The sequence below is a fragment of the Oncorhynchus keta genome, chromosome 34 (assembly GCF_023373465.1).
Source record: "Oncorhynchus keta strain PuntledgeMale-10-30-2019 chromosome 34, Oket_V2, whole genome shotgun sequence".
Taxonomy (NCBI): domain Eukaryota; kingdom Metazoa; phylum Chordata; class Actinopteri; order Salmoniformes; family Salmonidae; genus Oncorhynchus; species Oncorhynchus keta.
In genome coordinates, this window is record NC_068454.1 from 63,125,144 (window position 1) to 63,139,165 (window position 14,022).

The following is a 14,022-nucleotide window of genomic DNA, read 5'->3' on the forward strand; positions in this document are numbered from 1 at the left end:
AGGCTAATGATTGCTTTGCAATGCTTGCAGTTAGCTAATGATTCCTTCCAAACCACTCATTGTTGAATTTGCGATTTCCAGCTTGTTGTGTAATGTTTATGTCCAATGGCCGATGAGCACCGATGCGTTTTATCTATAATGTCTCTTCATTATTTTGGATTAGCCAGTAGATTGTCAAATTGATTCATTTATTTATTTAACTAGGCAAGTCAGTTATGAACAAATTCTTTTTTTCAATGACGGCCAAGGAACAGTTCAGGGGCAGAACGACAGATTTTTACCTTGTCAGCTCGGGGATTTGATCTTGCATCCTTTAATTTACTAGTTCAACACTCTAACCACTAGACTACCTGCTGTCCCGTTCATCATGATGACTGCTAGTGAAGATTTGTAAAGTATGATGTTGACATGATCAGTCCAATCAAAGCTACTGTATAACATGATTTGACATAATTTTATCTGTGGCCAATGACCTTGAGCCTTCTTGGATGGGCACTTCAACTCTATGGCAGCACCCAAGGGGCTAGAATATCCTATATCTACCCTTAGACTTGGCGGTAACGTTGTGTCCCCATGAGTGACCGAACACTGAGCCAATCATGGCGCAACACTCCGTATTTTCAGCTGGCTTGCCCCACCACCACAGAAAGCACTAAGCTAGGCTGAAACACCTGCATTTTGGAGCTGCCTTACTCAAGAAAACAAACTCAAATATATATATTTTACATTGTTTGCAAACTGATATGTGACAAGTATTAATACCAAAATAACATGCAAAACAGGCAAACCCCACCTGCCCTGAATGACGGCTCGCCACTGATTATATACAATGCATTTACTCATATTTGATTGGTTTGGCTTTCACTACAGGAGCCACCAGTGCTCCAGTATCTTCCCACATCTGTAAGTGATTGTCTGAGGAAGGCAGGAGGAGCAGTGACGAGATGGATGAGGGGTCCAGGATGGCTGAGGGGAAGGCTGCCTTTGTCTTCGTCCTCCTCCTCTTCATCGCCCTGGCCTTGCTCATCGTGCGCTGCTTCCGCATCCTGCTGGACCCATACCGCAGCATGCCCTCCTCCAACTGGACAGACCACACAGAGAAGGACACGTTTGACTACCGCATTGTCTAAGGAGGACCTAAGGAGCTCCCTCGACACTGTTTTTCAGTTGAAGCACTGTCAACTATTGCAGTGCTCGAGGAGCAACTTTGTTAATCCATTTTGCCCAAGGACCACATGCTGTATGACTGCCGGTGCCAAACCACCAGGGACCCCTTTGTATTAGATGCAGCCTTCGAGCATGCATCACCTAAGGCCTTTGTCTGCTCTATTGTAACATGTTATATCAATTCCTTCACCAATTATGACAGTCATGAGCAGTAATAGCCAGTCCTTATTACCTTAATGACAACACATACGAGTGATTCCATACGAAACCAGGGGGGAAAAAGGCCATCATTTTGCTGATTTAAAAAAAATAAGATTTCATCCATAGAATGGTCCTTTGGAAGAATGATTCTTGACATATATTTGACATTTGTAACTAAAAGCATAATTGAGAAATAATTGATCAAATTTGTCATATTTATGACATTTTGGCGTTCCTCAGGCCTCCTAAAATACATCATAATGTTTAATCTGTATGGGCTGCAAAGATGAAAATTTGTGTAATATTAAGCTTTACCGCTTGCTCTGTAATATGAGTAGCATTTTTTATTTTATTTTTTTATGAATGTTGAAAAATAACCTGAATATTGAAAAAACAACATTTTTGATTTGGCACATTTTTCTTGATATTGTTGAACATAATACTCTATGGCCTTCCCACTTAAGGAACTCCCTTAATTTAAAGGAAAAACTAAAAACCTGCAGACACTCGGCCCTCTGTGGAATGAGTTTGACACAACTGCTCTACGGGCATATCAAAGTTCCAGAGTGGGATCTATGCTACTTTTATAGTTATGATCCAGTTTGTTAACATTACTAAAATGGATTCAAAATGGTCGGCCTCTGCTGGTGATTTGCATAAGGTGCAATGATGCAAGTAAAAGGAGGGCTGGGATTGGTTACATTGTCTGCCGTGCCAATTTCTCTATATAAAATGGGACATAAAGTTAAACTAGCAGAGATCCCACTTTGATATGCCCCTAGAGTATATTATGTTCAACAATATATTGAAACATTTGCCAAATACATATTTGTTTCTATATTCATGTTTATATTTTTCAATATTCATAAATGAATGTACAAAAATGTTACTGAAATCATAATACTACTCATATTACAGAGCAAGCGTTAAAGTTACATATGACACCCATTTTTGCTTTTTAGCATCTACAGATGAAACATTATGGAGTCTTAAAGGAGGCCTGGGTATGGCAAAAATGCATTAATATGGCAACTTTGATTCAGTATTTCTCAATTATGCTTTTAGATACAACCGTCAAATATATGTCAACAATCCTTCCTCCAAAGGATCATTCTATGGATGAAATGTTTCAAAAATCCCCAAATCATTGTATTTTGTTTGTTCTGGTTTCGTATGGAATCGCTTATAAGGAACATCTTCTACCAAATGGTCTAACACTATAGGCATCACCTAAGGTACCTGCTGTAACACCTATCAAATCTATCTCCCAAAGACACTCTCCAGGCTACCTTGTTGCCACTACTATTGCATCATTTCACTACCCCATCCCCTTAACCTTTCTTGGTAGTCTTAAACAAACTTCGACTTAGAGAAAAAGTGAACACCTCACACACATAATGGGTTTAAAAAAATAAGACACTTTTACCATGTCAGATATAGTTGAAATGTATTCAATGTATAGAGTTGAAATGTATTCAATTTTGAGTTTTCATCTCAATATTACATTTTATAGACATCACAAAGTACTGAAATATAACACATAGCAACGCTGAATTGTTATTAATTATGAGAAATATGAATAACATTCCACCCATGAGACCACTTTTGGTCATTCGACTGCAGGAAAGGGCTACAGGTGCTCTATGCAACAGTTCCTCCTGCAAATAGGCCTACATTTCAATTGTGTACTTATAGTAGTAAAGGAATTAAACTCCATGTAAGAACAAGAAAAACATTTGAATGCTGTTTGAAGCTATAAAGTTGCTTGTTTGCTGCAAGGTCCTAAGTATATACACAGTGTATCCTGTGGATTTTTTAAAACTTCAATGGTCTACTTTGGCCAAGGTACAAAATGCACAAACAATCAATCAAGCATTGCTCAAACAAAAATACACTTACACAGAAAAAGCAAATGTAGTTACATTTATGCCAACCAGGGCCTTGTGCATTCACAAAGACCCTCATTGAGCTGGTTGATACTTTTTGAAATTGGAAGACAGATATTTCCTTTAACATCAGCCAGCCTATAACATACCATTGATATCTAGATCCATTTCTTTGTCACCCAAGTTATTTGTTTTCTTGCCATCATGGAAAGAAAGGTAGACAATGTTTCAAAGTATCCTTTAAAGAGACTTCATAGTTTTTTGGGTGGCTTCAATGGGCCTTAGATGTTTGATGTCAGCAATGGGATAAATGTTAACTATTCAATGTCTGCAATCAAAAGAAATTACAAATAGACAACTTTGTCACTTTTAATGTAAAGGATCCAGAGTCATAAATCTGAATGACCAAATGAGGTTTATTGAAATGTTTACTGTGCCGTAACTTGTGCCTAATTATGAACATCTAGATGAGCATTTTAGGGAAATGAGTCAAAAAGATTCATACCAGTAGTTCTGTTGTAGATAGCATCTTGCTATAGTTCTATGTAATATCATTTTCATATCTGAAATAAAATAAAGCATATCACTGCCCACAGATGGCATGTTAGCAGTGCGCTACATCTGAACAGATTATCACACCTTGGACTATCCCTTTATGGACAATGTCTGTGTCTCTTTATTTGGGCAAATCCTTAACTGTATGCCTTATAGAGTAGCATGTTTACAGGTAGTCAATAGCTGACAGAAAAATATGTTATGCACTTCAAGCAGATGTCATACACCTACCAAATGAGTGTGCTTTCACACTTTGACATGTGATGTTCTTGTGATAAACTGTGGTATTTTGCTATCACAATGTATTAGTTTAGTGGTACCTTTCTGTGCACAAGTGTCTTTGCATGTTTTTGCAAAATTTCCCCTCCAAGCATGTTGAGTGCTTTACACATGTTGATGCTGCTGTTATTTATCTGGTACAGTACAGTATTCACTGTCAACGTTTGAGTCTTCTTTTGAATGTGTATTACACTTTCCTTGAGCCTCTTTCCTTTCATAATAAAAGTAATTACGATGCATTACCTTTTTTGTTTTTTGTTTTAATACGTCAAACATCAGACAAAAAGTTAAGGGGAAAAAAACATCATTATTATTTTTTAATTATGCCCTTTCCATGCTCATGATATGGGTAAAAACGTGAACACTTTCTCTTTAACACATTGTCAGCTTGTGGCAGGGGTGGCTCGCAGCCGTCTGTGTCATTTGTGTGAACCCAGGCACTTTGTCTGGCTCTCATCAGGCCAATAGACACACCTGCTATTGCTCCAGCCGCAGGCAAGGGCTGCTCTTTCGAGCGAGACGGATCCAATACCATGCAGAATAACAATTCGCTGTGACACACAAAGGGTGTGCCTTGATATATATAATTATCGCATAGACAGACTGGGATGGGGAACCTATTTAATATTACATCTAAAAACATTTATGTACAATCATTTTGTGAAATATTAAAACGCTTGTGTAAAGCAATAAGCAATTGTTATTATGCCATTTAGTACAATGCTGTTACATATCTTTCAAATAAGCTGTAGAGGTCTTCAGTAATTCATATTATCTACCTTAAATGTTTTCCAAAGATATTTTTTGATATTTTCAACACTTCTCTTTGTCTGTTTTTTAAAGATACACATACACTAACATTGGAACATGGAATGCAAAGCCTTTGTGTGTCTTCCTGCTAGAAGCAGGAATTCCATTTCCATATCCACACACTCTACTACAGTAATTTGGAGTTCACTGCTCATGGTAAGGACATAAACCTGTGGGGATCAATAACTATCAATTATCAATAACTGATAGTGACTCTTGTAAATGAAATGCACCCATTAATTACATGAGTATTTTAAAGGCACAGTGCAGTCAAAAACTTCACTTTCCTGTGTTTTATATAGAGTGGGATCTGAAATTATTGACACACTTGATAAAGATGAGCAAAAATGAATGTATAAAATAAATCATTCAAATAGTTATAGTTATATTGTATGCAAAATTTTGGGGGGAAAGGATTTTATTGTATACTAATACAATTGCTCAGAGAAAATATTTTGTTTAACAAGTAGTGCTTAACTTGGGTAGGAGCTCACTGGAGCTTAGTACCTGCCCCTCAAATGTTCCTGTTCCTCTTATAGAATATTAGCTCAAATGTATTGTGGCCCTCCTGCACCTAAATACAAACCGTACCGTCACCCAAAATGACCACCGGAACCAATTTCAATCCAAGTCAAGCAGTGTTAAGAAGTCATATATTTTCTTCTCAAAAGGGTAGGGGTCAAAATTATTCACACCCCTATTTTCAATACCTTTCGATACCTCACCTTGCGAGGATAACAAGACTGAGCCTTTTTCTAAAATGTTTTATGAGTTAGAGAACACATTGGGAGGGATCTTAGACCATTCCTCCATACAGAATTCTTTGACGGGGCTGCAGTGGATCAGGTCGAGAGCTTCAAGTTCCTCTGTGTCCAAATCAGTAAAGACTTAAAATGGTCCAAACACAGTCGTGAAGAAGGCGTGACACCGCCTCTTACCTCCTCAAGAGGTTGAAAAAGTTTTGGCATGGGTCCTCAAATCCTCCAAAAGTTCTACAGCTGTACCATTGAGAGCATTTTGACTGGCTGCTTCACAGCCTGGTATAGCAATAGCACCGCCCTCGATCTCATGGCGCTACAAGAGGGTGGTGCGGACAGCCCAGTACATCACTGGGGCCGAGCTCCCTGCCATCCAGGACATCTACAGTATATTAGGCGGTGTGGTAGGAAGGCCTGGAAAATTGTTAAAGACTTCAAGCCATAGAACCAAGCCATAGACTATTCTCTCTACTTCCGCATGGCAAGCGGAATTAAGTTTGGCACCAACAGGTTCTTGAACAGCTTCTATCCCCAAGCAATAAGACTGATAAATAGCTAACAAAATAGCAACACTGAGTATCTGAGTTAACCTTGTATGTTAATTGTATTTTTATTTTTGCATTGTTTCTTTGTACACTCACAGGTCCTACATACACTTACACACCCACTCACATACAAGATGATGCTACTCTGTTTATCTTATATCCTGTTGCCTAGTCACCTTACCCCTGTACATCTCCAATCCAAAGTTAAATCTAGAATTGGCTTCCTTTTTCGCAAAACAAAGCATCCTTCACTCATGCTGCCAAACATACCCTTGTAAAACTGACCATCCTACCAATCCTCGACTTCGGCGATGTCATTTACAAAATAACCTCCAATACCCTACTCAACAAATTGGATGCAGTCTATCACAGTGCAATCTGTTTTTCCATAAGCGTAGACAAAGGATATCAATGATCTGGAAGGATTCTGTATGGAGGAATGGTCTAAGATCCCTCCCAATGTGTTCTCAATTTTTTTTTTTAAGGCTCAAGTGCCGTTATCCTTGCAAGGTGAGGTATTGAAAATGGGTGTCAATAATTTTGACCCCTACCTTTTTGAGAAAAAAAAGATTACTTGTTCAACACAATCTCTTTCTCTGAGCAATTGTATTAGTATAAAATAATCTAATTCCCCTCCCTTTTTTTGGCATTCAATATACCTCAGTATTTGAATTATTTCTTTTATACATTCATTTTTGCTCATCTTTATCAAGGGTGTCAATAATTTCAGACCCCACTGTATATTTCCACACTATAAGATTGGAATAATATTACGAAATTGTGAAAATTGTTAAATTTTCAGCTTCCCCCTCCCGATACAAACCAATCTGTGTGTTTAGTGGCTCTTTAAGGTCTACTACACACACTCAGCCACCTTACATATACTGTATGTACTGACTATGTTTCATTCCCAAAGGCGCTGTTTTAGTTTTTATGCTGTAATCTATGCAAGTTTATTTAATGGTCCGTAAACAGTTTTCTTGGGAATGTTCCCCTGTGAGTGGGAATGGCCATGAGTAGGACTTAAAGAGGATATTGGAATTGCACAATCAATTTTGCAGTGCAGGGGAATGATTCCTCCGTTGGGGTACAACATTTATCTTACCTCCATTTACTGACAAGAGGAAGAAATGGGCGTAGAGAAAACTAGCTACAGGATACATGTCCAGTAGGTAAAAAGGGAAAATGAATCTAATCAATATCATTTGAAAAAGTTCCTCCTGGGCCTTTAAGGTACATGCACTTTATACTACTTCTTTCTTCTAAGCTTCTTGGGTTGAAACATGGCGCACAGCTCATACCATGACCACATAGAGAGACTGATGTACTATGGTACATTGCTGAAACCATCACAGCTGTATAAAAGAACAGAATAGACAACGTACATGTACAGCTTAGCACTTTAAAAAATTGCTTGTAATTTTCCTGATTGGTCACCAGGGACATCATTGTGAAATGAATGCTATAAATAGAGGTGAGGTTGGACGAGCTTATTAAGCAGTCCTCTAGAGAAAATCTGAAATTAAAAAAACCTCTCAGGCTCAACGAGACAAAAAATAAATGCCCCATTGTGCCAATTACTTACAGAAGCTGTATGATGAACATTATGCAACCCAAAAAAATAATTTAAACTAGTCAGCCAGGACTAATTCAAAACACAAGATTGTATATGCCTGCAGGTATACACAGTGTACAAAACATTAGGAACACCTTCCTAATATTGAGTTGCACCCCCCCATCGGGGAATGGACTCCACAAGCTGTCAAAAGCATTCCACAGGGATGCTGGCCCATGTTGACCCCAATGTTTCCTACAGTTGTGTCAAGTTGGCTGGATGTTCTTTGGGTGGTGGACTATTCTTGATACACACGGAAAACCTACTACCATACCCGGTTCAAAGGCACTTAAATCTTTTATCTTGCCCATTCACCCTCTGAATTGGACACATACACAATCCATGTCTCAAGACATACATTTTTTACATTTTATTTAACCCGTTTCCTCCCCTTCACCTACACTGATTGAAGTGTATTTAACAAGTGGCATCAAACCTTTCACCTGGGTTCACCTGGTCAGTCTGTCATGGAAGGAGCAAGTGTTCCTAATGTTAGGTACACTGTATGTAGATGCAGTTTGTCGATGAGCAATAGTCATATAATAAATAAATCAAAAGGACAAGTATCATGCATGGATAGAATAACAATAAACGCTTATTTATTGAATTCTAAAAATCAATTTAAGAAAGGGGTATTCAACATAGAAAACAATTTCCCATATTTTCTCACTAACATTATTTTGTAGCAAAATTGTATTTTTTTCCCCCTCCTAACCAACTGGAAGAACCCCTGATTGTGCTTTTATAATGTTCATAAAGAAACACTTAGTGTCAAATTAACCAGCCATGAAGAGAGCATATGTAAACAATATTTTTCAGAGACTATTAGTTTAAACTGGACTGCGATGACAGATCAATGTCTATTGACAGATGCTGGTCTATACAGAGTGTAATGCTTTAAAATGACAAAAGGAACAAAAATAAGAGCTTAAGAATAACAGTGACTTACACATTAACTCTAAAATCTAACACTACTTGGAACAAAAAAGGAAAACCTACAGTATCTTAGTGTCTGAGTGGTCTGCAGCTAAAATAGTACTAGAATAGGATATTCAAGACAGATTTAAGAAAGCTGGCCATCTAGCAAAGAAAAAACATCGATATCCCACACCTCGACCTCACCCACAGATGCCCAAACACTCACACAAATAACTAGAACTTAGCCAGCCTTCGAGAACATTTTCTGAAGAATCAGATGCATTTTCTCAGTTAGCACTATACACTTGAGCTAACTTGATTCTATTTTAAACATGACGCTGAAGACATGAACCAGAAATGCTGGGGATTGAATATCCTATATTAGAATGGGTTGCAAACCTTATTCTTAGGAGAATGAATGCACAGTGCAATCAAACCCACATTGCAGTATTTACACTCCTATGCAAACATACCTTTTCTTACTTTCTCTAAATTCACAGAAATGTTTGTACACTGTGGAGCCATCTGCATCCTTAACTCCTCCTACAGGGCTCAGCGTTAGCTTACAAGTGCTCGCCAATGGCTTCTTCATCAAATGTATTGCAAGTAAATCAAATAATCTCAAAACCTAGTTACAAATACAATGTTATCGTTCTAAAATAAACAAGTAATAACCGTTAATATTAATATAAATGCATAAAACAAGACATATCATGAGAGAACACCAAGAGAACAGAGGGGCGCTTGACTACCGCCTCCTTCCACGTCCTCGTCCCCTCCCTCTCCCCCGTTTGGGGGTCGTTGTGACCTTAGTTGAAGCCTTCTCCGTTTCCTCTGTATCATCCACTGTTATCTGTTCTCCCTCCCCTGAATCCAGCTCCTCCTCCACTTTAACCAGAATGGTGTCTTCCGGAAATGGGACGTCCTCCTCCCCTTCCACTTTGTCCTCCTCCACAACTCTCTCCTCGGTCTCGTGTTGTTTTTCCATTTGGACCACCTCCTCTTCTGCCTCCTGGACACCTGTGCAGGTAGAACCAGTAGCATTGCTGGTATTGTTGCTCTGTTGTTGCTCTATGGCTTCCTCTAGTCGGAGGCGGTACTGCTCAGCCTCCTGCTCCTTCTGTAGGAGCTGTGTACGGTACTCCTGGGCCTTTCGGTTGGCCTCCTGCAACTGCTTCTGGAGCTGCTCCCGACTGCTGTCCCCCGACTTCGCTTTCTGAGAACAATGGACACACACAGTAAGAGGAGAGAAACTATTTCAGAATATTATGCAAAGCAACAAAAAATGGGGACCTTTACTGACCTTGTCTTTGGGTCTGGTTAGGATGGCTGCAGGCTCTATTCTCCTCTTGCGTGCAGGAGAGGGATAAGGCTCCTGTTCCACCACCTCCTCTGTGATCTGACCAGCCGGGACTGCCACCACTACAGAAACAAAACACAAACTCATGAATGCATTCAATTTAATGTCTTGAAAAAGGCTGACATGAGCACAAGTAAAATCTATATAAACATACACTCATTGGCAGTTTATTAGGTACACATATCTAGTACCGGGTTGACACCCCTCTGCCTCCAGAACAGTCTGAATTCTTCAGGGCATGGATTCTACTAAGTTGTGGCGTTCAAATGTTGCTCAATTGGTATCAAGGGACCTATCAATAAGCTTTTTCTTGTTTATAAGCTGATAGGAGTGGAACCCGGTGTGGTCGTCTTCTGCAATAGTCCATCCGTGACAAGGATCGACAAGTTGTGCATTCCGAGAAGCCGTTCTGCACTTTTATTTGCCTGTTTGAGGCCTGCCTGTTAGCTTGCACGATTCTTGCCATTATCCTTCGACCTTTCTCATCAACAAGTTTTTGTCCACAGGACTGCAGCTAACTGGATGTTTTGTTTGTTGCACTATTCTCTGTAAACCCTAAATACGGTCATGCGTGAAAAGCCCAGGAAAAGCCATTTCTGAAATACTGGAACTGGTGAGCCTGGCACCGACAATCATACCATGCTCAAAGTAGCATAGGTCACTCATTTTACCCATTCTAACAGTCAATCAAACAGTAACTGAATGCCCCGATGCCTGTCGACCTGCTTTTCAAAGCAAGTTACAGCGACCTGACTTACTGTTTGTAGGAGCGAACCATTTTCGTGAACGGGTGATATGCCTAATAAACTGGTCACTGAGTGTATATATAGATGTGGTTTCCTACTTACTTTGCTGCCCCTGCATAGTGACAAAGAACTGCTGCCCAAGTCCCGCTGGCTGCAAGTTGCCGTGTTGGTCCGTCACGATGGTGATGACCCTCTGACCTCCATCGCCCACTACATGCTGAATGGCCGAATCCACAGAATCTGCAGCGATTGCATCCTCAGATTTGCCTGTGGGAAAGATACTTACCATTGCAGTCTAAGAACTATAATACAGATCTGAGTTAACCCTAACGCACAGAGTTATCATTTTATAGAATATGATATAGATCAAAGTACTATTAATTGTAACATGAGTAGCTCAGAATAATTTGTAGTGTTATCCTCATGGTTATGCATAGACATCACTTACCTGCATTTTTACCCATGGGACCTGAGGCTTCTGCCAGGGCTGCCAGTGTTGCCAGGACTGAGGTGGTAGAGACAGATTCTCCTGGAATAATAAGACAATGAAAAACCTCAATCAAGTCATCCCATTTAAAAGTGTCTTGGGTGACGTCAGGTGGTAACTAAGGTTCCCCATTTATATAAATGATAAATGTCAGCGAGTTATATTTGATATACCTCTAGTTAATTTGTACCCAACTTACTGTAACCTGTGCTCCAGTTGCCCATACCTGACTTGGCGGTGGTGTTGACGAGGTCAGAGAGGTTCACGACCCCAGCAGAGGAGATGATGAACTGGGGCTCGGGGTTCATGTTCACTTGGTTCTGCATGCCATCCTGTGTACATACATAATACACAGATACAGTTCCTCCCACATACTGGGCAAACAGTTTAACCTTCAGGGCCTCAACACGTGTCACATAAACCAGTGATAAGAACACATACTTGCACGTGTTTAGATAAAAAATAATAATAATCTGTGTTCACTTCCCTTCTTATACAGACATAAGGGCATTTTTGTGAAAACAAATGATCAGAGCCATATAAAAACAACACACAGTCCCTTCACCTGTAACAGTATCATGAGCTCAGTGTTGCTGGTATCCATGGCGATGTCAAAGGGCGTCTTGTCAAACTTGCTGAGGGAGTGGACGTCTGCTCCATATTTGAGCAGCAGCTCTGCCACCTCTCTGTGACCGTGCTGAGCCGCCCAATGCAGGGCTGTCATCTTCAGCATGTCCTTAGCATTGATGTCCGCTCCGCTCTGCTAGGGAGCACAGCACGCCCCCCCCCCCAGTGGTGGGAAAGAGATAGGAAGGTGAGACAGGTAGCCTAGATTCCAAAATGTGGGTGGTGAACAGTCAACATGAAAAAAATTACATTTGTTTGTCAGTCACTTTATTAAAATATAACGATTATGTTTTTCATATAAACAGCTGAATACTGTCAGCTTTACATTTGGTTGCCCTTACACTGACTAGCAGCTCCACTATATTAGAGTGGCCCTCTGTGGCCGCCATGTGGAGTGGGGTCCTGTCCACTTTGGTCCGGGCATCCCTGCTAACGCCTGCTCGGAGAAGCACCTCAGCCGTGGAGTGGTGTCCGTACTGAGCCGCTAGATGGAGCGGGGATGTCCCCAGCTAGAACACACAGTTTGGTTTATGAGAACCCAGTCCCTACAACACTGTGTCTGGATTGTGTGAAAGAAGCCAGCACTGCAACATAGGTAGATTTGTGATGTACCGCAAGAGATCTGAGGAACAATATCTCTGTGTTAGGCTACATGCGGTGTGAAATCATAAATTGTGTAGATGGGAGTATCCCTACAGTGAGACCCTTACCCAATCAGTGGTGAAGGGAGCTCCATTGACCATGAGGGTCCTGACATCATCATCCAGCCCTGCCCGTGCAGCCTCCAGCAGCCGCTTCCCCAGGTCCACCAGTGACATCTACTGGGAGAGAGAAAGAGTGCTTTTGCGTAAGAATGTCAAAACAATAAGACAAATCCCTTGAGTGAATAGAAGCCAGGCACTGCTAAAAACAAAAGTCTCTAGAGAAAGGTTTTTGCTGCCAAAATAAAATTGTTTATGCTCTGCGAAACATGTTGCATCAATGTGTGTTATTGGTGTAATGTTGATGGTTGTATTGAAGGAAAAATTGCAGTACTGGGAAATATTCCGTTTGTGTAAATTTGAAGCAATCGTAGTCAGAACCCATGTGAAATTGTGGCAGCAATAAGAACCAACTTGGCAAAAGTGAAATGATTTATTTAGCTAAAATACAGTGTCAAATCACAGGCTAGCTGAAGAAACACTGACTGAATTATCGCACAGTTCAATTAGCTGGGCTTGAACTTTTCTCGTTAGCTAGTAATACATATAATAATGTAACAATCAACAATATAAGCTTTGATACTTGGTTGGTGGTATGTTCCGGTGGAAGTCGAATATGAAACTACGGATTGCAAAGTGGGCACCAAATCTGTCTACTTCCACATCCGCACTATTATTGCTAGCTAGTTACTAGCATTCAGAACTGAAGATGGCTTTGATTTTCACAAAACTTCAAAGAGCATATCCCCGACACATAATCAATAACATCTTAATAGTATTTCGCGTTGGAGTTTTGGGTATTTAGCTACAGTGTAAGATAGCTAATAATGTTAATGGCTCAGTTTTAAAAGTAGCTAGCTCGTTAGCTAGCTATCAAACGTTAAGCTATGTTTGCAGAGCTTCTTTTTTTTTACACGGTTTGTTGATATTTAGCTACAGCTAACAATGGATTAGGTTTAAGTGTAGCTTACCTTAGCTAGTCGTTCGCTAAAAGTGCAACTCTTCTAATTTCTGCCGCCGAATGTGTGTTTATTACACTTTCGTAACTTCTACACAGCTAAACAAACATAATATTTATATTTTTTGCAGAATCAAATATGGCGGCCAGGCACACCGGACGTGGTAATAGTATGTAGTGTGCACCAAAAAATGTTCCACAAATGTTCCCACGCTCAAACATGATAAGAGACACGAGTATATCTTATGTAAAGTGATACTAATATGTAATGTAGTTATTGCCCAACCAAAGACACTGAATATAGCTAGATGTTTCAAATTCAAACCTCTGGTGAAACAACTAGTCTGATCTAATATAGTGAACTACATTTCCCATAAATGTTTGCGCACTGGAACATTCCTTCTGGCGT

The 14,022-nt window shown here is 40.0% G+C and overlaps 1 protein-coding gene across 5 annotated transcripts; it reads right to left on the minus strand.

Moving 5' to 3' along the window:
- Positions 1-8,385: 8,385 nt before the first annotated feature.
- LOC118367504 (GA-binding protein subunit beta-1-like) lies at positions 8,386-14,021 on the minus strand. Of its 5 annotated transcripts, none has more exons than XM_035751044.2 (9): positions 14,003-14,021; positions 12,665-12,772; positions 12,296-12,463; positions 11,893-12,090; positions 11,527-11,659; positions 11,289-11,369; positions 10,943-11,107; positions 10,038-10,156; positions 8,386-9,950 (listed from the first exon to the last, which is right to left on the minus strand). In XM_035751044.2, the coding sequence occupies exons 2-9, from the start codon at positions 12,770-12,772 to the stop codon at positions 9,483-9,485; spliced, it is 1,440 nt and encodes a 479-aa protein (XP_035606937.1). In that variant the 5' UTR covers positions 14,003-14,021; the 3' UTR covers positions 8,386-9,482. The 5 variants fall into 5 exon arrangements, with proteins under 5 accessions (XP_035606937.1, XP_035606939.1, XP_035606938.1 ...); XM_035751046.2 differs by lacking the exon at positions 14,003-14,021 and adding an exon at positions 13,627-13,967 and having other exon boundaries at positions 12,665-12,775; XM_035751045.2 differs by lacking the exon at positions 14,003-14,021 and adding an exon at positions 13,627-13,966.
- Between the last annotated feature and the right edge of the window lies 1 nt (position 14,022).